General features: G+C 39.3%; 1 protein-coding gene across 12 annotated transcripts in view; it reads left to right on the plus strand.

The window, feature by feature from the left end:
• The window catches only part of LOC141791451 (RNA-binding protein Musashi homolog 2), a 311,762-nt gene that overhangs the window by 228,832 nt on the left and 56,858 nt on the right, over positions 1–26,072 (plus strand). For all 12 annotated transcript variants that reach the window (XM_074671944.1, XM_074671945.1, XM_074671943.1 and 9 more), the window contains exons 9-10: positions 8,789–8,903; positions 18,417–18,491. In XM_074671944.1, the coding sequence (XP_074528045.1) occupies positions 8,789–8,903; positions 18,417–18,491 (190 nt within the window). The remainder of the gene's footprint in view (positions 1–8,788; positions 8,904–18,416; positions 18,492–26,072) is intronic.

Genomic DNA, 26,072 nt, shown 5'->3' on the forward strand with positions numbered 1-26,072 from the left:
CTGAAGGAGGAAAGCTTGGAGAGACGGAGGAGGTGAAAACTCACACTCTGCACTCCAGGATGTTCCATAAGAGCTCAGTGATGTTCGGTTCTGCTGATTGAGGAAGTAAAGGAAGCTGTTTGATATAAGCCTGATGATCCTTGTGATACTTTGAATGTGTCTATCAAAGTGCATGGGGACAATATCGTTTGGCACAAAATAAAACATGCCAAGGAATCATTTTTGGCACCACAGGGAGTGTTCGGTTTTTAAATGACCTCATATCCTCAGCCTTTACATAACCATTCACAGACACCATCAGACATGATGTCTCCTATGAAATTGCTGGTCATTGAAGGCATCATTTGGCTTCATCAAAAATGTTTTGCTATTCTGACTCATAGACCAGTGTCTGATCTTCTATGGGCCAATGAAACAAGTACGTCTGGTTTACCGAAGCCTAAAAGTTACACTTCAGCCAAAATCTGTCTGTTAATATCAAATGCCGAGCCACATGGTGCTTGGGTTGTTTGCAGCAAGATCATCAATGGAGTCCTCAACCTTAGAGAGGAGAAATTCTAAGTTAGTAAGATTTGCACGTTATCGTCCTGCTGCAAGCAGTCCAAATTGGAGACAAAGTGAATAAATTCCCAGTTGTTTAAATGCAAATAAAGCAATCCAACTCCTGATTAGTTAGAAAACAATTAGAGAAAAGTCAAGACTGAACAAAATTTAACCAATGTGGCAAAACACGGTGAACAATATCAAATTGGTGTGCCAACGGTTGCTTACCATACATCCAAATGCCATCGATCTTTGTGCTGGTCTGTATCCCAATAGCAAATTCCTGAGGGTAAACACACATGAACTCGAACCCTTGGGGAAAAAAAAACATTCCTGTGTATAAGAATTATAGTTCAAACACAACACCCTACAGACCCTAATTTGTTTGACTGTTTGTCTTGGACACAGCAATGATCTTCAATTATTAAAAACATGTTGGTTGTTCATAGCTGGGTGCTCAAGTGAAATTGGTGATTTCTCAAAGTAGAGTTATGCTATGATCAAAACAAATTACAACATCTGATCACTTATCAGCTGAAAAAGGCAGATCACTGGTCAGACAGCTGATTAAAACATACTGTGTCGATGCATTTATGACATATGATGTCATCCATAGTACCTGGGTCCCCAGTCCTGTCTCTTAGCCAAGGACAGGCTTCATTGTCATTTTCCCTTTTAATATTGCTGGTGGAAGGTGTGATATGTAGGCTCTCGTAAAATGTTCCCTTCAATATGGATGTGATAGAGGCGTGATGATGGGACCAAGTTGTCCTGCTGTCTCACAGGAGTGAGACAGGATCTCTGTGAACTGCCAGAGCCAGCGGGACAGAACAGTGGCGTGTTTGTGGCTGTCTGAGGGTGTGATTGTGTCTGGACTTCCCACTGTTTGTTTACATATTGTGATAACTCGTACAATGCCTTAATACAGTGCTATATCACACATCAAGACAAATTATTACAGTGTTGTGGGATCAATATAATAAGTACAAAGGCACAATGATGACAGAGTTCTGCTACAAGACAGACCAGCAATATGAAAAACGGCGAGTGAAAGTAGCTCTCAACGGCTTTCTATCTTTAGCTTTGAAGGGTTTAAGTATGTAAACACCTACCTATGGTGACATTATGTTCTTTTCTGAAAGTTAAAACTGTTACCTTGGACTCCAAGGAAAATAATATATTTAAGCGACAGATTTTCTGCAAGATTTCTTCAACTTTTTTTTCTACTTTCCAGTAATAAATCGGAATCAGAGTATTTTTTGTCTGCTGTGACAGAAAACTGTCAAAGTCCTAGCTGGAATTCAGGAAATCTAGGAGACACAGGGTTAACCTTAAACTGGCTAGAATTCATTGTGTAAGTGCATGGCTGTGTCCCTTCAGTAAACTTTAGCATTGAGCTAAATTTAAACAGAAAAACTATCTCATCTGTTCTTCAAATAAACCAAAGGCTGTAAGAACTCCTTCTTTTGGTGAGTGAACAGTCCCACACCTACATGTCTGATACTGTGCATTCAGAGCTGTGACATTTCCCCACTGTTCACTCTGTGTTTTGACTGGTGAGCTGGGAGTGGGAGCTGGACTAAATGAATCACACTGTTTCCTTTCAGTGGACTGATGGAATCCATTCACAAGTGAAGCTAATAGTAGCCCTACTCCTCCTCCCCACACACACACTCACACACACACACACACACACACACACACACACACACACACACACACACACACACACACACACACACACATACTTGCACTGACAACACTCATCCCTGAAGGACAGCCATTGCCAGTCCATCCCTCCCACACCTTTCCGTCACACCTACAAGGTTAATTTGTATAGAAGAGGTATTGAAAAGGTCATATGTGGCATGGTTTTGCACGTTACTGCTCTCTGTATCGTACGATTGAACATGAAAACAAAGGCAGTGCTTTGTTTTATATATCTCAACAGTAGGCTCTAAAACGATGCAAGTAGTGCTTGTGATGTCCTGTAAGCGCTGCATACTTGGGTGCATATAAAGTGCACCGCTTGATTTACATATCAAGCTGGTGGACCATTTTGAAAGTAGAAACCTGAATTATAATTTAAAAACAGACAGCAGCATAGAAACAATATAATATTTTTCCAAGAAGATACTGAGACTATTTTTTGTTTGTTTTTATTTTTTTAATCTTTATTTTACCAGGAATTTTCCTAAGGAAATACATTATCAGTAGAATAAAAAGTTTTACACCAAGAGCAAGAAAGACAAAGACAATAATAAGATAAAATAAAATAAAATAAAATAAGATAAAATAAAATAGAATAAAATAAAGGAAAATTGTCACTTCATTTAATAAATTGCACCATTGAGTAGTATAAAATGGGACAGTAGTGTGCATAGGCTTTTTGAAGGGCTTAGCCGAAAAGGAAAAAAAAAAGCATGTACAGCACATTTTCCACTCTGAAGAGGGCAATAGGTTCTACATGTTTTTGAGCTGAGAGGGGGTGTGTTTTTTGCTCCCATGAGGCAAGTTTAGTACACATATCACCATCTAAAAAGAGTGGAAATCATGTTTCAACCAGCCAAAGGTGAAGTTCAATGTACTTTGCCAACCCGGAAGGAACTTTTGCCTCTGTTTTGACTCTCAAGAGGGCACTTTAGTCTGTCTTTGAAGTAAACTTTAGATTTAACCTTCAAACTTTACACTGTGACTCCTTAAATAAAATTAAAAAAATAGATTATACACACACACACACACACACACACACACACACACACACACACACACACATATATATATATATATATATATATATATAAAATACTTTATTTATCCCGAGGGGAAATTCAGGAGTCACAACAGCATTTAAGAAAGCAAAAGTAAGAAAGTGTAAATAAATGCAAAAATGTCCACAAGAAAATAGATGACGACAGCCCGTTCACCACTCTCCAGCCCAATCAGTCTTCACCTCCACAGGGTCCAGGACTGAGCCTCCCCAGAAGTCTGTTCAGTCTCTGTCTCCTGGATCCTGTCTGCCAACATCAGGCAAAGCTCCTCCAATATGGCGCTGGCGTCCGATGTCAGCTCCGTCAGCCATGTCCATGAACAGCACAATGCCACTCTGCCCTCCGGCACCCCCTCTGCTGCTGGGCTAGCACGGCTAGCTCGTCCATCCCACAGGAGATACATCCCACGTTCCCAATAACGATGGGTGGAAGGACAGGTCCACGTCGTCACCTCCTAGCTCCCACCCGAGAACCAGCACGTCGTCCTCACCTCCTCCTCCTCAGCTCGAGGGAAATCATCAAGCCCTACACTAGTTAGCGTTGACATGCTACAGGCTGCTAACAGCTAATTTCACATGTAAACTATGCAGCCATGGTTACATGTAGGATCTCGAGACAAACACAGGAGAAAAGTAGCAAAAAAAATCGCTGAAGCCACAAAAAGTTTGGTGTCCATGACCAACAATGAACCATACAAAAGAATGATCCACTCCAAATACAAAGATAACGAAAAAGAGACGAAAAAAATTACAAGAATTGGACAAAGAGTCTTTTTTTTTATAGTCTTTGGTATTTAATTTTTCTGAAGTTTGATCCAGTTACATACACTCAAGCATGTGAATGTGTTGGGTGTGTTATCCTATATAGCAAACCCAAAATGTGCCTGAAGATCCACAAGATCTGGCAACATGTTGGGGTAGCCATGAATTTGACTGGTTGAAAGCTTACAAAGAGGATTAAGTCATCCTCGACTTTCCAAATTCTAGTTTCTGTGGAAAACTTTAAGTCGACATCTGTCTCCTTGTAGCACACAGTGATTCGGGGTCATATCCTAGTGTTAGTTTGGATTAGTTTTTACTCTTGACAAAGTGGGGTGCAGCATTCCTGGACAAAAGCCAAGCTCTCCCCCTTTTTAAAATCCATATGCAGCATGTAGCACCCCAGAATCTGACAGATAGCTCAAATCAACCCCAGTGCACAGTTCCCAAATACTAAAACCTAGCCATTAAGCAATCAGTGGACATTTAAAATAAAATAAAAAAAAACTCACAAAAAAAGGAAATCCTGAACACACAGTAGGCTCTATCTGTAGTCTTAAAGTCAGTGGACTTGTTGTGGGGATGTGGGTTTGGTTATCTTGGCCTCTTGAATGTAATGCATTAAAGATAAAGTCTGAAAGGTGTTTGATTTTTCAAGAGGATAATCAAGATTACTCTCACACCTTTATTTACACAGTCTAAACTGTCATATTGTGCAGTCTTAAGAATATCAGTAGCACAAGAAAAGTTGCTAAAGCTGTGAGTCAGGACAGTGCTCAGACTATGATGTGCATGTGGTTTGAGTTGTTTCCTTCATGTGGCAAAAGGTTTAGTCTTAAAAACTTTCCTCCTGCCAGAATCTGAGTCTCTTCGTTCAGAACTGCTTAACCTTCGCTGTGCCTTATTGTCAGGTGCAGAATTGTCTTGCCGCCCCCTCTCTTCTCCTCTCTTTGACTTAGTTCACTCTTGAAAGCTCCTGCCTCCCTCCTTCCCCCCACACACACTCACTCCTGTGCGTTTGAAGCAGGTGAACACCCACACACTCACACCACCACAGATCCTGGCTCCTGGCTGGTTTTAAATCCATGACAAGGAGCCCTCTCTCTGAATATCAAAGACCCGCATCTGAGAGCGTGTAGGCATGACTCACACCGCGGTCTTGTCTTACTCCAAGCAAGCAAACCCGAGCATCCAACTCGCTGGATGTGGCAGAGAGGACGCTGATGAGACACTGTCATGTCTCTGGTGTGGGCAGAATTGGCTGGATTCGACACCCAGCAATGTGAAGATGTGACAATTCCAGCAGTGTACTGAGATTTCTAACAGTCACATTTGTTCCAACCAGCTTCTACCTCCACACTGGGGGTCACTCCCTGACGATGAGAGCGCCTGTGCTCTCTTCAGCACAATGTCAAAGCATTGCAGGCGAGCAAGGAGGGCAGAGTGGCTGTGACAGCTACAAAGTGGCTGAGGGAACTGTGTACTTTAGTCTGTCTGCTTCAAATGAAAAGGCTGCTAACAGCAACAAATCACAGCTCTGCAACGCAGCAACTTCTCCTCTTTGATAGAAACATTGTAGATTAGGTTTTCTTCTTTACATTTCTGGCTCCCTGCTGGTTTCACAGAGCCTGTTATACACCGAGTTGTTTTGAAAGCTGTGAACAGGGGTCGCATTAACCAAATATTTTGTCTTTGATGGAATTTTGTAACAAAGATGGAAAAACCTGAAGGTCTTCCATCATTTTGACAGAAATCTGAGGGCCCTCCATTCCATTTAGTAATTCCCAGACAGCAATTTTCGCAACTCTGATTCTTGTAATGCAGGAAAATCATGCACAAATTCACAATAATGTTTACAATAACACTGTGTGACACACACAGCAGCACTCCAGCTCTCTCTTTTCCTCTTCCCAACATTTTATTGCAGGTGTGTAGTGGATAATGGAGGCAGCTGCCTGACAACACACCACTGCACACTTTTGTTGTTGCAGCGCATACAACCTTTGCTCTTTTTTTTTCCCAATAATAAACTATGTTTAAAGTTGGTCATGTCAACAACAAGGTGGTCTGATAATGTAAAAAAAAATCACCAGTTGGGTGTGTCAAGACGTATTAAAGAGGAGTATTGTGCTTTTTCAAGAGGGGAGGGTTACTTTTCCTCTCGTGTACGTGTAGAAAGAAACACATTTTTTCTAGCAAAAGTGTTGCAGAAAACCATTCTCTCAACCTCTGTCTGAAATGCTTCATTTTAGCTGCTATCTCTTTCACGCATTTATTTTTATACGTTTACTCCTGTCATCCACATGAAACCACAGCTTTACATCATTAACAACACTGTTTTCTGAAAACCCCGGCCAAAGTGAAGATTTTGGAAAACTGTGGTTTCATGGTTTTGTGTAGACGTCGGTAAATGGAGTTTTCAGTCCTCAAACGTCACAGCTGAATGGCAGGGGCTCATTCTGATTGGATGGCACGGGTTTTACATCTGGAAAACACTGCCCATTATGGGTTTGGCATGCGTTGAGCCGCTCTCACCAGCTGACTTGCCCGACGAAAGTAATTTTAAAAATGAACGAGGGGGGGATACTCATTTTTGAAAATACCCAGCTACAGCTAGGACATGGCTTTGTGAGGCCCAAACCTCAAATGTGTCATAGGAGAACCTTAAGACATCATCATTTCAAAGGTTTTTGTAAAAATATTGTGCTATTTCTAAAACAGATCAATTTCCACAACATATGAATGTGTAGCGATTCGAAAACCTGCACACGGTTAGTGTGAACATCATGCATTGTTACTTTACATTTAAAATACAGGAAAGCACAATACCTCTCTTTATTGATCAGGAGGGTCAGGAAGCCTGACTATGACGTTGCTGACGTGTTTTTTTTTACATAACTTCCCCTCAAGGATTGAAAAGGATTTCTGATTCTGATTTTTTACTGGAGCAGACTGACTGACTGCCATGAACTGGTAATTCACACCAACAGATCGCTTCAAGTTCAGGTTGTTGTTTTTTTTTTTTACCACACTTATTGAAACTGGAGGATAGATTTGTAAAAAAAAAAAATAAACACCATACAGAAACTATTTTTATTTCTTGATTTTTTTAATGCAATTTATTTCATTTTTTTTTAGTTGTAACTAACTTGTAGTTTCCAAGTGTGATAAAAAAAAATCTTTGCCATACATTTTGTAAGCCAGACAGTACAAGAATAATAGTATCATATCACACCCAAGCAAGGGATCACAGCAATTGTTATTATTTTTCATTTTTACAGCTACAGGTTTGGTTCACAGACATGAAGCTTATATTTAGTTTAGCAACCCTCAATGTCCCGTTCTGTCTGCCTCCGTGCATGCTTGTGTGGGAATAGTAATATTCACCTCCGGCCTGTCAAAGTTGTGAGCCTATTTGTATGGATGCTGGGCTGTACTGTGGTTGAGGAGTACACAGCAGCAGGCGCAGTAGCCTGTCTTGTGCAGCAGGCCGGGATGACATGTGAATCTCCGCAGCCGAGAAAACCCTGCTTAAGTGGAGGCAGTAGGGAGAAGCAAGGCGAGAGCCAGGAGGCAAACAGACAAACAGATGGACAGGCTGATGCCAAGCAGGCAGTGGAGCAAATAGATTGTGCAGCATGGTGAGCAGACTCAGCCTACCAAAGAAACAACCAACAGACACAAGACCGTGCCACCCCTCGTCGGCCGATCCCGCTTCTCTATAATTCATCGCGATAGGATAGATGTGTGGTAAATAGGACTCTCATCTTCTTCCTTCTCCTCATCTGCCCCTGTCACATCCCTCATTTGATATGTGTTATGTAGGAGGAGGAGATGTCAGGCTTGCAAGATGGGAAATGAACAAACCTGGATGTGTGAGAGCTAGGAGTAAGAGGGAAGAAATGCAGGAGAGAGATGAGTGCTGCAGGTGGAATTGGACTGTGAGGCACTGGGGAGTTCAGCCCAGCAGAAAAACACAAATACACACTGCACACATAGACCCATAGACACCAAAAAATAACCAAATTCAGATTTAAAAACACTTTTCATTAACCATATTCACATTATAAACTCACTCCTCGAGCCTGATTTATATGAAACAACACAAGCAGTGGTGGAATTGAGATTTTGGCAGCAAAACTTGTGCTTTTTAGATAAATATTTTATAGCTACACATTAGACTGCTTTTCACAACGAAACCGGACATACTGCCACACCACAGGACTGAAGCACTGGCATTGCAGAACAGAGCTTCTGCTACCTTGATGTCTCGGAAAGTCTTGGAAAGAATTAAGCTTGTATTTCCCTGAGGCATTGGGCACATGCTCACTGGAGCAACAACCTTTGCTTTAATGCAGGAGGAGCATGATTGTAAGTTTTCCTTTGAGACTCTCCTCTAAAATGTGAGGTGCTCAGATTGACTCAGTCTTGTTTTTCCTCTATGGAAAACATCTCGCGCTGTGCAAGTCAAATAGAAAAGCACCTTAAAGAGCTGAGACAGCCCTGTCAGATCTGTCTGCTTGTGTACCTACACAGTCTAATGGATTGACCGTGTGTGTGTGTGTGTGTGTGTGTGTGTGTGTGTGTGTGTGTGTGTGTGTGTGTGTGTGTGTGTGTGTGTGTGTGTGTGTGTGTGTGTGTGTGTGTGTGTGTGTGTGTGCGTTACTGTGCGTGCGTGCGTGTGTGCATATGCATTTTGCTTGTTTGTCTTCATAGGTAGAATGTAAGAAGGCCCAGCCCAAGGAGGTGATGTTCCCACCTGGTACACGAGGGCGAGCCCGGGGTCTGCCCTACACCATGGATGCCTTCATGCTGGGGATGGGCATGCTGAGTGAGTCTAACATTCATTTACATTATAATTTATGCTCAACACTACATATTAAGATATTTAAGGATGCTTGAAAAAAAAAGTTTATCTTTCAGCGTGTCAATAACTAAAAAGGTGCTCACTCAAACATCAAGACAAAGAAAAGAACAAGTTCATGAACTTTCACGCCAACAAAGACAAAAATAATCGCAACAATACACCTTAGACATCATCACACAGGCATATGAACAGAAGTAAAGCACATCAACAGACAAGGATCAAACTTTAATTAGACCTGGCTGAGCAAAAAAAAAAAAAGCTAAAGTATAGTGCAGGGGGATGCAAAAGTGACTTTTTTCATGGAGATTATTGAAAGCCTGTTTTTTAGTGTTTTAGTAGAATTTTTAGTTTTAGATTAACATTAATTCTTCTCTGTGTGGGTAAACGCCATGTTGTGTAATAACGCCCCTATATGTAATTATGTAATAAATTGTCACATTTCGTAATAATCTGCTGCATTTTGTAATAAGTTCTTACTTATTATCCTTGGGAACCTGCATTTTGTATAAGTAATGCAATGTGTAAGAACTTATAACATAATACGGCAAAGTTGATTACATATTGTGTTCAAGAATTTTATTACAAAATGCGTCAGATTATTACGAAATGCAGCATTGTTACAAGAAGATGTGGAAATGTATTACATCATTACATATTGGGGCATTGTTGCATAATGTGGCATTACAGGGTGCATATTTTTCAATCTAGTTGTGATATAAATTCTTGGAATATCTCGAACACTTTTTCATTGATGTCCATAAAAAATGTTTTCTTACACAAATCACCTAAATTGAGTAAAAGGAAAAAATAAAACAATATAATTCTCCCAAACAACTGACACTATTTATTTAGATATTAGAACTGTCCAATTTTTAGTTTCTGAGACATTCAGTGATCTTGAGCATATTCTTGTGGCCTTCTGAAAGCTTTTTTTGCCACAGAGGGCCTCTGTTAGTTTTAGCGCTTGCTTTTCTCATTCTCTCTGTGGAGTTTTTCCCCAAATACTAACACCACAAGTATTAGTAGTGTTAGTATGGTGCATTATCAATAACTATATTAAAATTAACCTACAAACTCTACAGCTATCATGACAGTTAACTTGATCATTCTACATATCACAACTCCCACATCCAGATATCAAGACTGCTCCTCTGCCTCCTCTGTTTTTGCGGAACATGTTTTTTCTTAGTTACTTGGTAAAACAATGTCTATGACAAATACACAAAATAATGATGATTGGACAGAAGTTTGAACTCATTTTCAAAAGACTAAAATGTAGGGCTGTTTGTAGTTTGTAGATATCTTAACAACACCACTAATTTGTCTGGTACTAATTTCCTGTGGCAGGCTATTCCACACCCCAGATGCCCTCATCCTCCAAAGGCACAATGTAGACATCCATCTTTAGTTTTTAGAGTAACACTTTTTTTTCCACAGTTTCTTTATAAATATTTAAAGCTTTTCAGAGGAAAGAGAAACAAAAGGAGCCTCTCTGTCATCAATTTCCGCCTTCTAAAAAAAAATTAACTTATGCAAACTCTGGTCTGGATAGCCCCATTAGGTGGGCGCTGCCCCTAATTAGGCCGCTTCAAGGTGTGCCACCAGTGGCCACTGTGGTCTATTTCTGGTAGAGTCTGGTACAGGCGGCCCCCGGGCATATAGGAGCAGACCAGCACATTATCAAGCTAAATGAAGAGGAAAATTGGTGTAATGTCATATTAAGGATTCATCACTGTGCCCCCCTTAATGGGTAATGAAGGGGACACACATGTCAGGAAGAGATCTCATCTACAGGGACCTCAGCTGCCGGCCCACCCCTCTTCATTACCATCCAGCCCGTGCCTGTGGCCCTTTTTATTTAACACTATTGCACCCTCTTCCTCCCCACCAGCCCTCTGCCTCCTTCTCTCTTCTCATCCATCCATCTCTCTATCTGTCTGTCCATCTGTTTATAGGTCTGTCCGTTTGTCGTTCACATCTCCAAAGCACATAATTTGAATGTGCGACCCAAGTGAATAGATTTGCCCTCGAATTAAAGATTTATATTTTCTCTCAAAAGCAAAAGAGACATGCAGATGATTGTAAGAGACCTGCGTGTAGCCCCTCCCCCCCTTCTTGTAGCAGGTGCAGGCAGAACAGGAGTCATGAATTTTTATATGAACCAGGTAACATAACATTTAAAGCAGCTTTGAAGGAAGATAGCAGCCAAATGTGGCTTTATACTGGTTTACATTTTCTGTTTGAAAAAATAGAACCACGGCAGTGGATTGAAGCGGGGCTTCATTCCACTATCAACATTAAGAAAATAAACCTCCATATTTATGAAGCATTTGATTGTCAATTTTTCATATTTGGTTATAAAAATGCAAATTTGATCATGTTAAAATTGTTTTGCATTGGTCATGTTGATCATGTGCTCGTTTCAAAATGTTAAAAGAAACGGTTTGCTGTGTCTTTCCTAATTTAGACCTTTTGAATTTTTTTTACCTGTATTGAAAAGGACGAGATAAACAGAATGCGTGAGGAGCAGAGAGCATGAGATGACATGTAGCAAATAGTTTAGGCTGGGAGTCCGATTGGGGACTATTGCAAAAAAGAAAGTCCCCTTACATGGGGTGCTGGTCAACTACTAGGCCAATGGCAGGACTGTTAATTTGACAAAAGGGGAGATTTGGGGGTAGTCTTTCTCAGTTTTCTGACATTTTATTAAACTTTTTATTTATTTGAGATGTCATTCAGCAGATTCATTGATTAGAAACCAGACTTGTATTACAGACCTAGAAATTGTGTTAATAACCAGTGGAATCATTTCTTTTAGCAAGAAAATCTACCAGCATGTGAACCACTCACTCAGAGTAGATCAAACCATTTATCTGTACAGCGTTGCTTCATCTGTCAGGAATATCTGATGCTCGACCTTGCCACCAGACTCATTATACAGTTGTTTGCGTTAAAAGTGTTAATAAGACTGCCCATGTCCTTCTGCCAGCCATCTCTGCCGTTCACTTGCATCTCATCTGTTTGAAGTACTTAACAAGCCCAGTGAACTTTTCAGAACTTATTACAGACTAATGTCTCTGCAAAGAGGACGCCACTCTTCCTCTCCATTGGGAGACGGCGGGCAGAGAGGCACTGATGTGCTCATGTGAGAATATTAACAGCCAACTTGTTTGGAGACATTCTTATCTAAATGAAATTGGAACAAGGACAGCGAAACATTCCTTTATATAATTTGCATTCGTAAAAAAAGAGGACCCAAGGCTCATTATTTAAGAAAGTGTAAGCTCCTTTTGTGCCAAATCTCATTAAAGCCATCCCTAGCTCCTTTGTTTACTGCCTCTAATCGAGGCATTTATCTTTATTGTGTTGTGCCCGACGTATGTTTGCTGAAATTAATACACATTTGAGCCCAGGCGAGGTATGGGTGTACCAGATGGATAATTGATTTTAAAGTGAATCAGAACTGTTGAGCCATAAAATAGGTACATTAGCATGCATATTAATAAGGCAAATAAGAACACTAAGAGGCTGTGAACCAAGCCAGACACAATGGCAGGATTCATTTAGTGAAATGCTGGAAAGATGCTGGGCTCTTTCTCTTTTCTTCCCTTTTCCTCCCTCCCACTCCTGCAATATTTGTAGATACACAAACACTTAGAATTTCATGAGATACTAGCTTAACTTAACATGTATCTTAATCCACTTCACCGACACTTTCATATCTTTTGTAAAGCTCCCTCCTCAGACTCTGAGTGCACACATCTGGCAGCAAATTCTTCATTTAGTGTCGTGAAGCCCATTATAATGCACTGAATCAGAGGAGGAAGATGCTTTTGCTTTTCAGAAAATGTTGAAATAAGGGAGCACGAGGAGCTGCAGTATCTAAGCCTGCAATTTCAGTTTGGCATTTATTCTGTTTGACAGTAAGACAGTATCAAACACATAATATCCAATACTTTGCGATCCATGATGGCTTTTCATTGTATCGTATCACAGTTCTTTTCAGGCCAAACAAACAATGAGGAGGGGTTTTGTGAAAGCTATCCATCTGTAGCTTCCTGGTGATGACTTCTCATCTGCAGCTGATGAGGATTTTCATTTGTTTTTTTTTCTACTTCATCCACACCAGGTTAAGGCTCCGCTCGGTGCCTGTCTGAGTTGCATTGCTTTTTGTCTGCGAGTCAGAGAGAGCCAGAGAGGGGAGGTGGGGGGGTCTGCGAGAGGCATTTTCCCATTGGGTCAGGAATAAATTGAACTTTTTCATGGACAGCAAACACTGATTAGATATTTATGACCAAGGTCAACCTTTCTGATTCCAGCTGGCACAGGCTCTGAGGCATACAGAACAGAGCATCCATACCCCACACCCACAGACAGACACACGCATGCACACATGTAACGCTCACACAAACCTACCCACACACACACAAATATGCATGAATGCAAAATATGTATTGATGTCTTCTTGCTGTGGACACATGAGTACAGGTCTCTGGGGAGAATATATAAATGTCTAGCTCAATATTTGCACCGTAAAACACAGAACAGGTATTGTGAGGGTAAGTTTATTCAGAGTATAATATCGATTTATGTACTATGTATACATGTATTTATGGAGCATTTCTTACATTGATAGTGACAGTTAAATTTTATAAAGTCCAGATTAACAAAATACCCCAAAACATAAATGTCAATTTATTCTCTACAAGTTTAGAGCTTTTCAAATTTACAGTTCTTATCCCTTGTTGGTTATAATGTAGACAAAGTGACTGAAATACAGGTTTTAGCATCACTAACCTTGATACACCACAGATTAGTCAGACACTATCAGATGCAAACATATAATAATATATTTTGCACACATTTCATTTCATTTACAAGCAGTAAAATATATATGTTTCTCATCATTTAAATACTTACAACCTTGGAATGAATGTGAAGAGGATGATAGCCTCAGCACACAGGGGACCCTGTCCTACTAACTTAGCAAAACCAGCTCCCCAATAAACCTTATTAATTAAGTGCCTGGCCACACTCGCCATCCGAACTGTGTGGTATTCAAGCATGCAGCGCTGTTTCACCACCTGTTAATACTGCTCGCTGTCACACTACTTTAATATCAACCAAACTCTAAGGCACATGCATGGCCCCACGGACAGTCTCGTAAACAGTGGGGCCATGCAGTTGACTTTTAGGCTTACGACACAGCCCTCTAACACCCCTATTATTGAACCCTAGGGTCCCCCAACTGGGGGGCATCTAGGTTGCTCAGCAACAAAAAGCATAAAAAGAGATACTTGAGTTATTACTCTGAGCCAGTGACATAAATAATACTTACATCTCTGAACAGATTTCACAAGTGTCCCCTGTATTATGACACCAGAATGATTCAAACAGGTCTTGTGGATGTAGAAATACATTGTTTTCAATTCAATTCAATAGGTATGTCATTTTTCTGGATCCAAAATAGAGGCCTGGGCTTAAAGGGTTAAACAAATTGTTAAGAAGAGCAATTGCAGCGATTATCTGTCATAGATTAAAAGTCATGTATCAGTGTATCACTCGTTCACCCTATATTCGTTTTAGAATCCAAAATCAGAACAGATAACGACTTGCTATTTCATTTCTTGTTTTCCAATCAAAAATCGGGAATCAAATAACAGCCTACTTTTTGCTATTTTGATTTTGTTATAAAATTAAAAATAGAGTATGAGAGAACAGAATTATCATGGTATTTTTTTTCTATTCCTTTTTGTATCATTTTCGATGTGTTGTGACCTGGAAGTTGTTGACTTTTTCCCAGGGAGGCCAGTCTTGAATGGCCCAGATCTTGAAACCTGTTCACAGAGATAGAGGAGGCGATATATAGTGAGTGACATACAAATAGACCACTATGGCTGCTCTAGAACAATACGCCGATGTTATGAAGCAGTTGTTCAAAGCTGGTAAGACCTACACAGACATTTCGGAGAAGTTACTGGACGTGGGTGTCCAGAGATGCTCTGCAATGAGTGTCAGACGTTTCTGCATCAAATTCAACCTCAGGCGAAAATGTCATGTTACTGATGCTTCTTAAGTGTGACACGCTTCCCTCTTTAAAAAGTACCTACACGTCCGCCATCCTTGACAAAAAACGTTAACTAATAACTACTGTAAAACCTTAGCTATCCTGCTGCTCGGTTCACCCATCAATGGAATCACCTGGTAGAGACTGACTGACCTTCCTGAGAAAAAAAAAGTCAAAAACTCTCAGGTCACAACACATCGAAAATGATACAAACCAAAAACAAAAAGAAGAAAAATCCCATGATAATTTTATACTACATACATACTCTCATATTCTATTTCCAATTTAAAAACAAAATCAAAACAGTGAAAAATAGGCCTTTATTTGTTTTCCGATTTTTGATTTGAAAACAAGAAATGAAATAACAAGTTGTTATTTGTTTTCCGATTTTGGATTCTAAAACGGATAGGGAATGAACAAAGATACACTGATAGTCATGCCCTTCATGTGAACGCTTGCTTGTGCTCATGTACCACGCCGAGGCAAACCTCTCCAAAGTGGGCCAAACAGAGAAGTGAACCATGCCTGAGCACGGTACACTTGTGATCACACTGGCCAAACAAACTGGACTTTAGGGCTGAAGCATACTTAGGAACGGTACAGGTGGTCAGTGTGACCGTGCCCTAAAGTGCCACAAGCTTCTAGTCATTACTGAATCTTTGCTGTGAATGATTTTATGAACGAGATATGTTTTTTTCAGTTTGGGTTGCTAGCAAGGTTCAATTAGTATGCTATTAGTATGGCAAAAGCACTAGGAAGAGGGAACTGTTTGATTTTTTCATGAGTATGTAGAGGCAAGGCTTTTTGAGCATAAGGATCTTGTTTATATTTTGAATTAAGATGTTTACTGTAGGATTTGTCTGCTGCGTCTAAAGGAAAAAATAGTATACTTTAAACATTTATGTAGCTGCAAGCAGTTCATCAGGCTAGTACATATCTCACCAGAACTGAGAGCACAAAAGCTTGAAAGTGGTTTTGGAGGTCAGATTTTGGGTGTAGCTTACACACAGCGAGGAGAGAGTTATCAAGGTTGGCTCCTGTGATTCATTCCTGGCCTGCAGGACTTCCTCTCATGAGGTAATTTAGTGCAGACTTGTGGTTGAAGGTGATAATAGTTTGAGGAAAACAGATAAAGACTGAGACATATACCATAATTAGAGGGTTAATTATGTTTATATTACCTTTTGATGGTGCTCAGATTTTTACTGACTCACACACTGGCTCGCCCACCCACCTTACGGCTCTTCTCAAATTTCTCCACTCCCCTCTGTTTCCTCGCTTCCTGCTCCCTCACAGCCCGCTCCTCAATATGTTGCCCACAGCTGCTTCTGTCTGAAAACTGTCCTGCTAATTAACTAGTGGGTCTGTGGTTGTAATAAGAGTCATGACAGCAGATGAACAATGCATCTGCTGCTCTTAAATTTTTCTAATGACACTGGCTCCTCTTTGGTCCTCCATGGTTCTCTGCATTCATCCAGGGATGAAGCCGCTTCTAAACAAGTCTGTGCTCTCAGACAGACTCTGACTTTGGTTTTTAGATGTCATATTCTCCACCTCCAACAAGCTCAATGATTCAGGTTCTTTATCTAAATAATAAATGTATCAAAGCAACTTTAAAAGACCAATCCAAGGTGTCTGGGACTTGTTGATCACACATTTAAACATCAAAATGATACAAAATGAAAAAAAGCTTCAATTAAAATGTAAGTTTAAGTGTCCTTAATATTCTCAGTGCACACATTTGCAATAACATTAACTCATAAACATATTTGAAATGTACAATTAAAAGGACTCATCAAAGAACAAAAGAAATATTTTTATAAGAATAGAGTCAAAAAGAAAACTTCCAAAAATGAATAATAAGGTGTTAAGAGAGTAAACTCATAAATTTACAGAATTAAAGTTGTTATATTTGCAGAATAAAGTGTAGGTTAGCTCAGTTTAATCTCATAAATTTACAAGTTCATTCTATTAAATCTGGGACTTTAATCTTGAAATCTCTTTTTCCTCAGCTGGGCAGCTTTGAAACTATTGTGAAATTTTAAAGAGATGTGCAACAACTGAAATCTCATTCTCCCTCCCTGTAGATCCGTAAATATGTCTACCGTTTCAAAATATGTGAACCCTAATTGCATATTGTCTGTATTATCCTATAACAAAGTCTTAACATGCAACTTTATCAAATTAACTGGCATTGCCTTTAAAAAAGCAGTGATTCATTAAGTAGACAACTTAAAAAGAAAAAAAAGTCTATTTAGCACACAAGCACAATAAAATAGAAAACACATGGAAATTTAAGAAGACTGAAAATTCTAAAATATGGCTTAAGATTCTTTTGAAAATAAGGTGAATTTTAACAAAAACATCATTTTTTTTACATTCACACATTATTGTCTCTGCCATGCATTGATGATAAACATAGGAAAGAATTATGTTTTGTCAGAGTAATCGGTTAAAAAATGGAAAAACATAGTAAAAGTAAAAGTATGAAAACAAATAAAACTTCAACTGAGAACTGTTTTTTTTCCTTAACATTTAACTATTTGGTTTAAACTCTCAGAGGACCAACCCGATAACTGCCTCCAGTCTTAAAAAACCTGACCTTAAAAAGATACGAGGCAATCCAATGAAAAAGGAAGTCAGTCAAACTAGACGAGGCACCTTAAACTTGCTGGAATACGATTCAACATATTATCGTTCCATGGAGAGCAACTTGCCCAGATTTATGAGGGATTGTGCAAAGTATGGTATTTTTAGCTTTTTCAATCTCGCATTTTAAATCACCCTGCCTCCTGCCTCCTTTGAACGAAAAGTCTTTTACAATCCAGGCCCTTTTTTTTGTAATAGTGCCCATCATTCTTGTGAGGTTGTAAAATCATTTCAAGCAACAAGAGCAGCGTGATTAGATTAGAGGTTAATGTAATTGTGACAGCTGACCATTGATTGAGGGCGGTGCAGGTTGTCAAACTGCACAAACAGCCAGTGTTTTTCAGCCGGCAGTCTGCCATCCACATTATGAGCTATGAATACAAGCCAGTTTTTTTTATTAGGCAAAGAACATAAATCATATCTAGCTTAATGTAGTTTCTCTCCAGCAAATCAAGCTAGAGTTACATGTAATACACTCCAGACTTTGGAGATGAAAAGTATTTTTCCAGTGTGTAGTGCTTGCTCTTAAGGTTTCAGATTCACACTGGAGTTAAAAACTGTAGTTTTCTTCTTTTTTTTATGAGGGTATAAAAAGATGATCAAATTTGTCTGGAAAATCGAGATCACTTGCATTTCCAAGAGTGATGAAGCTATTTTATTTTGCTTTTATATATGGTATACAAGCAACCCTATCCTAAATGTGTGTATGTGTTCTTTTGTTGCCCTAATTCTTTTTTTCGTCCCTCTCTTCTCTGTCCAAGGTTATCCTAATATTGTGGCAACGTATGGCCGCGGTTACACTGGATTCGCACCCAGCTACAGCTACCAGTTCCCTGGTGAGTTAGACACTTTCTTAAAATATCTGTGTTGCAGCTGCTTCCTGTTATGCACCCTCCAGCACATCCAGACATATATGCACAAAGACAAAATACACACTTGCATGCTCATAGTCACACACACACACATGCATACACTCATCAATATACAAGTCAGTCACCAGATAATCTGCAGGGTTATAAGTATGATACGTGTCTGGATTCCTGAAGCAGTTTTTAAAAGCTGACATAAAGTGAAGTAAATTGCTTACTCCTTTTTATCCCTCACTTGAACACTACCATGACCAAATGTCTCAAATGAGGGAACTTCTTCCTCTTCCCGCTGTCCAATGTATGCAAATTCCTCTGTGGAGAAGCAGAAAAATAAGCTGTTATTTTGTGTAGGCAGATTTTAAAATGTGGTCCTCATAATGGGGAATGAATGAAGTCATTTTCTGCATTAAAAGTGTTGACTTAGAGTGCCGGGTGCTTTAATAGGAGTCCAAATGGGAGGCGTGCAGCAGTCTGAGGTGAGCAGCTGTACCTGTCTGCTGCAAGAACACCCATGGCTCCACGTCAATTTCATGCTTTATTGAAGGACTTTGCACATACTTTGTTTGCCGTGGCAGACATCATTCCTTCTGCTGATAAGTCGGAATGGGAAAATATCTGACGGACACTCAGAATTGTGTAATATCTTTGTGAAATAGATTCAGGAATGGTAAGACATGAGGTCCAGCTGTGACCACCTGCAGATCAGGAATGTGAGATTTATACTTGAATACAGCGTTGTTTCAGAGAAGAAAGGGAATAGCAACTCCTCATGACTATGGGTGAAATGAATAGAATACAGCTGTTGAAATTAATCATAACATATAAAAACTAGTAAAACACTCAGAGAGCGCAGACCTCCACCAAGCATATTGAGATTGTCATGCAACACTTTAGTCCTACTTTAATGTTATACTCCCTTTCAGCAGACTGTCTGCTACAATTTGGTGTTAGTTGCAGGTTTGTACGATAATTTTTTACCTGACAGTGTTGAAAACTATGATGACCCAGTACATATTTCATATTCCAGATCTTAGTATCCAGAATATTGCCAGGATCTGGATCGTACTTTTACATCTGTCAGAAATTATTTTGACCTTGTCTGTATTGTTTTCCAAAGCAATCTGACTATTTATTGAGAAGTTAAATACACATATGGTGAAAACGGCCCAGCCTCACAATGATAAAGAATCCTTTAAAAAAAACCTGGATCCAGATGGGGATCCGGATCACCTACCAAATTTAATCTCTTCTTCCTTATCCAAATTTGAACATTTCCTGAAGGTTTCATCAAGATCCGTTTGTTACTTTTTGAGTTGTGTTGTTCACAGACAAACAAACAAACAGACAGACAAACTCTCCCAAAAACATAACCTCCTTGGCAGAGGTAATGATTTGTGTTTATGCACTTTATAAATTCCCTTAAACCTTTAAAAAGTTAACAGACTTGATCATTTTAGGTAAAATAGAGGAAATAGACTGAAAGTGAAGCAGAGATCAGTATTTATTCCATGTAAGTAGTTCTAGTCAAACATGGATCTTTAAAATGTTTACTCTTTAGGACAAATTAAGGGATATCACCTTCCCCGAGGCAGAACGTATGATCCTGTCCATGTTAAACTCAATTTAAGGCGTTTGATAAAGCTGTATGATTAAAACAGCCTCCTCTGGGCTCGCTCATCTCTTGACGGGGTAATTGGAAATTTTAATGTATGAATCAAACTCCTCGTCCAAATTAAATAACCTCAGGCCAAATATTGACTGGTGTCCTCGCTTGCTAAGATGTGGGAAGCATCCTCAGTTTAAGATCAAAAGCTTTTTCTCTCACACTCGCGCTCTCCCTCTCTCACTGTACACAGCTTCACTAGAAATAAATGGAGCTGGGACCAGGCAGGCCGGATCCAAGAGGCGTAAATTGTGGGCAGCATTTCAATGCTTTTTTTTTACACCCAGCAAACCTCAGGGGTGCACTGCTAACAGGAAAAAAGTGGTTAGGCGATAGTCCAATTGTCAAGATAAAACAGTGATAAAACATTGATCAGTGATGAAGCCTTGAATTAAGTAAGAAAACTCACAGAAAAAGAGAAACTACAGCTGACACCCTGGCTCCCAAACAGAATCTGAGTGTAGAAAACAGAAAGTAGAAGAGAAGTGAAGTGTACACAGAGCTGCTTCAACTGTCAGCAGCTCTAAAACACTATCTGACGACTTAGCGCGCTGCTCCTGGTGACACTCCCAATTAATTCCAACATTGATCACAAAGTGTGTTTGATATCGATCACACTCAGAATGTTTCTCTGTGTCTGTATTTGTATAGGCCGTGAGTTGCTTACAGAATAATTCCGTCAATACTGTTTAATGCGATGAGAGATCTTCCCGTATTACTGATGTAAATCACATCATTCTTGATCTGTCAGAAACGCGTCCGTGCAAGTGATCAAATAACAGAACATTTCCCTGAAGGACAAACTCAGACAGTGGTATTTATCTGTGGTTAAATAAGAAGTTTGTGCACAATCAATTTTAGCAGAGAGGAGAACAACGACTGTCAATAGATGCTTCTATGACACAGAATCAGTTTACATAATTATAAAATTGTGTGTTTTAGTTTTTTGTCTTTAACATCATGTGCATATAAGAACATGGAGGTAGAATGATATATAAAACACCTGCAGACAACAAACAAAGAACAAGAAGTCTGTTGCTGATTTTGCAATGTGGCATGGAAAAAACAGCTGATTTCAAGGCTTGTTTTTGAAAAAAGTCATAAAGGGGGTTTTTACGACCAATATGTGGGGAGGAAAACACATCATGCTTCCACACAGTTTGTTTTTATAGGGAACAAGTGACAAAACGTTGGAGCATTTATTGGTGAAGGAGGAAAAAAGACCTCAGTGTTTTTATAATTGCAGAACAGAATTAAGCAGCAGTTTGTCGAAAATCTGAAAAACTGGAAATTAGCTGCAGGTTCAATCTCATGATGTTCTCAGATTTTCATGTAATTTCATTTTGAAATATGCAGTCATGATTTTCAAACTTAACTGTTTTACTGAAAAGACACAATTAAGTGTTCACAAGTGCCTAGAACTAATCTTTTTACGTATTTGTTGCCTGTTAAGCTTTTAAAAGATGGTTTTAACAGAAAAATAAATCAAGCAATAAAGGAAGAGGTATTGTCTGATTTTCCAAGTTTTAAATACAAGCTGGGTTTCATCATACGCTCTTTACTGTTTACTTCAGATTTTTGCATGGACTACAATAGGAATAGACATCCAAACATGGCCCTAATGCATGTAGAACTGCATGCGTAGTGACAATCATGAGGAAAATAATGTTTATCATAATGATCAGATTCACCAATGGTGAGAAGGTGTCATGAATGTTTAGCAGCATCCTCTTAGCAACAAATCTTTATACGTGTCCCCCTCATCTGTTAGAGCAGATAAGATAAAGTAAATGTTTTCTATATTTAAACTCCACATCTCTGTCGGATTTATATTGATTCCACGTCAGCAGGGGTTTTTCTCTTCCTGGAGACTTAAAACTTGGATATATATACAATTCATTTTGCAGTCATCTCTGTCTGATCCCATTGTGTCAAAAAATACCAAAGAATGTTCTCAGATTGGGTTTTTCCACATGCAGGACTTTGATGGCAGGCATTGGTATTGTCAGTGTCAAATGAAAGCAGAGGGGACTGTAATGTATGCATGCAAATGTGACATGTGACATGTGAGTGTTGTCATGCTTTGTGAATGTAAACATCTGCACTGTTTAAGATGAAGACTGCTGGACTCGAGCTGAGGCTGCTGCCTTAAACTTTAAATAACACTGCAGCCTCTGACTGCGAGTGTTGTACTCCTGGGCTTTTTAGAGGAAATAATGAGTTGAAGCAGATACTCCATATTCATTTTCAGCCCCTGAAATAACATCACTTTGCTCTGAGCACCAGCTTGGTGTGACACCAAAAATCTGTTTTAAACTGGCAGAACAATCAACCCTGACGTTGACAGCTAGTTACTGAAGAGGTGGTCTTAGTGTCAGAAATGCAGAACCAACTAACTTTCACTTAATTTAGAGGTGGCATTTAGGTCATCGCTTTGCTGTCAAACAACTACCTGTCTGTCAAGCTAGCCATCCCCCTTATGACAAATTGTGAAGCAAAATTAATTAGGTACGCAGCTTATCCCAACATGGAAGCCTATGTGCCTGGCTTTTCGTGTGCTTCCTCCCAAATGTATCTACATGTCGAACAAGGTGGACTGCAATCCCTCTGATTGTTTTGCTGAGCAGGACCGTGTTTCATGTACTTACAACATTGAATGAATTGTTTCATATCAGGCAAGTAATTCCATCTCCATTGACGCCTTCATTAGTCTCTGAGAAGGATTGCAGAGTAACATGGACCACGCAGACACATTGACGTTGTGTATGCTGTGTTCACTACTGTGTCAGTTGCTGCTTTTGGGCAGGGCAAACGCAGCAAGGCTTCAGTCAAAACAAAATGGATGAGATCTAGGTAGAAGTCACTTTGTGAACAGGGGTTACTAACAAATGAAGGAAGTGTAGAGACCTTTTTTTCTTTTTTTTCCAACCAGATAATAATGGCACCTTAGGTATGGCTACCTAATGTACCAAGAATCAGGTACTTTTATTGGTACCGATTGAATTCTGTCCGTAGTACTGAGTACCAACAGTACCATGTTTAGGCACCTAACGCATCCTTGCGACTGTCAGGGAGTGGAAGAGTTGCGATTTTCCATACTGGACATGAACACAGCATTGCAAGTTTATATATTATGAAAAAATATGTTTATTGAAAAACTTTGAGATTTTCTTATTACACAAATTAATATTATTACCACATAAACACACATAAGAAACACAAATTGGTACCATTGAGTACCAACACCAATTGCCTGGTACCGGGGCATTGGTACCGTATCATTTCAAATGTTAAAGGTTCCCATCGCTATGGCTCATCTCATCCTCTACAGTCTAGCTATTGAAAAGTGTATTCCCCAAATTTTGCATCAAGTCAGCGTTTCACATGAAAACAGACTCTTTCTGAAGAAGGTCAAGGTGGTAAATCAGGCCAAGGCAGCCTCTCTTATGTGACACATTATCATCACTCCTGCAGGAAATATCATTGGGCACAAGATTTCGTCACAACCTTAAATGCTGTTTCAGCTAAGGTTGGAATTCTTACCATTTAGTGAAATGCTGGCGCTGGTGGCCATGGCAAAAACAGATAGTATATCTGTACCAAACTGTGCCTCGGTGACATGAAGAACACTGGCAGCTTTGTACTCTGTACTAAACCAGGTTAGATAGGGATAAGGTTGGAAATGAGTTAACCATGTCTTTAAAGGGTAGATCCACCTAAACTGAAATCAAATATTTTTTCACTCTTTGTAATGCTTCTTCTGGTGTCTGTTTACTCACTTTGGTTTTGAGACATTAGCCTTTGATATTTTCGCTAACATGCTTCATATTCATGCTTCAATGCACTGAATACAATTTGAAAGCAACATGTCTCTCCAAAATCAGTGTGTCGGCAGACTTTTCTGCAAACATTTTTGATCATGGCAGTTGATGAACTCAACTTCATTGCTTTAAGAGTGAAGGAGAGACAACCCTGGAATTAAATATGAAAGAAAACTGTTGTTTTAGCTGCTCTGTTACTATCATCAGCTGTTGTATAAGTGTGTATACAATTATAGAGAGGTGACAGTATTGGCAGCTATCCTGTATGTTACTGTCAGATGGCTTCAGAGTGATGTCAGGGTGGTGCATATCCGTGAATGTGGGTATCAGTATCACTTAGGCTGAGCTGAGGTAGGTAGTTGGCATGTCAGTCATGTTGCTACAGTTTATTTTCAGCAATTGAACCCACACACAGCAGCCCATAAACATACAGCTGTGGGATCATTGTGCATTTCACTGAGGGCTTGTTGGATGACGTTAAACCAATTTAACCTGACAGAGCTGCATTCTTCAATCAGAAACATAACCACACATTACTGCTCTCATCTAACCTCAAATGAAATAGTAAATAACGCACTGTGAATTTGATCCTCCTGTTAGAAAACAAAGGATGCTCCTGAGAAGTGTCTCCATCAGCTCAAAGAAAACTTGAAAGTAAAATAAGTAATGTATTACAGTGCTCTGTTCACACTGGCTGGCAGCTAAGGCGAGTATCAAAGTCTGGAAATACAGCACACATCAGCATTACAGAACTTGACTCAGATTATCAGACTTCAGAGGGAACATTTATCAGGCCCCAAAGAGCAAACTAAAAACTGAAGGAATCTTTGATTTGAAATGAGGCACAAAAGGACCTCACTTTCACTGTTTTTGACTTTAAAGACTGTACAATTCCTTAGAAACTGTGTTTAAAAGAAGAGGCAGAGCAGTGATTTTCAGAGCTTCAAAAAGAAGAGTATTTTACAAACAGGCTTGATCTCAGACGCTTGCATGCTGTTGTGGTGCGGGAGATCAGAAAAGGAAGATATTAGTTTAACTTTAAAGGGTTAATTTGTGATATCATTTACAGTTAAGGAATAAGTCACACAAGGAATGCATGATATGGATTTTTTTTCCGCCAGTAAGGAACGGTTTTAAGTTCTCAGTCTTTTAACTCTGAACTTGGAAACTCCCATGTATGCATGTAAGTTTAACCCTAGTTCCTGAGGCGTCACTGAGAATATTCTCTGGACTAATTTAAGAAATCTGTGAGTCTGAAGTAAAACTTTTGCCACTTGCTTTCTTGGAATCAGGCTATAAATGTGTATCACCATCATACAGAGCTGGTAGAGATACATCTGCAAAGCTAGGGCGACTATCATTTCAAGTGTGCTATTAGCTGCTAAGATTGTCGTAAACATTGGTGGAAACAGATATCAGGTGATGTAAATTTGCAGACTGTCATTAATCTTGTCCGCTCAAGCTTTGGGTAATTTACAGCTCTCTAACTGGCAATATTTTTTTTTTTCCGCTGCTGCTGCTATTGCATGTATCATATTTCTTCAATATACCTTTCTTGAAATAATGACTTTTTAGTTGCCTTACATGATTCATCATGTTAAAAATTTAATACTTTTTTACTCCTCTCAGAATACATGCTTTGCTAATAGTTATCATGTTATCTTTCTCTGAAACAGCATCTCTAACATACACACTGGTGTCACTATTTCAACTCTTTTGTCAGCTTGTTGTGACGGCACTTGCTCCTTCTCTCAGTATATCATGGCAGATTGAAAACTACATCCAAGAAAGTTTAATCAGTTGTTTTTATCATGTGAAATTGTATTATTGAAATAACGAATGTTGAATATTCCCATCATAGGTCAACCTTGTCCGTCCCTCATCTATTCATGTATTTTAGATAGGAAAATTGCACAACATATATAGATATAATGATAGAAACAGTGACATTCTGAAAACATCAGAATTGCAGCTTTTTCATTTTTAACTGCTTTATCCAAAGTCAGTATCCTACAGGATATGTAGGATACAATGTTTGCTCAGCCAAATCTAAACCCAGTTGTA

The sequence above is a fragment of the Halichoeres trimaculatus genome, unplaced genomic scaffold, assembly GCF_033239565.1.
Source record: "Halichoeres trimaculatus isolate MK-OKI-2021-1 unplaced genomic scaffold, fHalTri1.1 fHalTri1_scaffold_6, whole genome shotgun sequence".
NCBI lineage: Eukaryota > Metazoa > Chordata > Actinopteri > Labriformes > Labridae > Halichoeres > Halichoeres trimaculatus.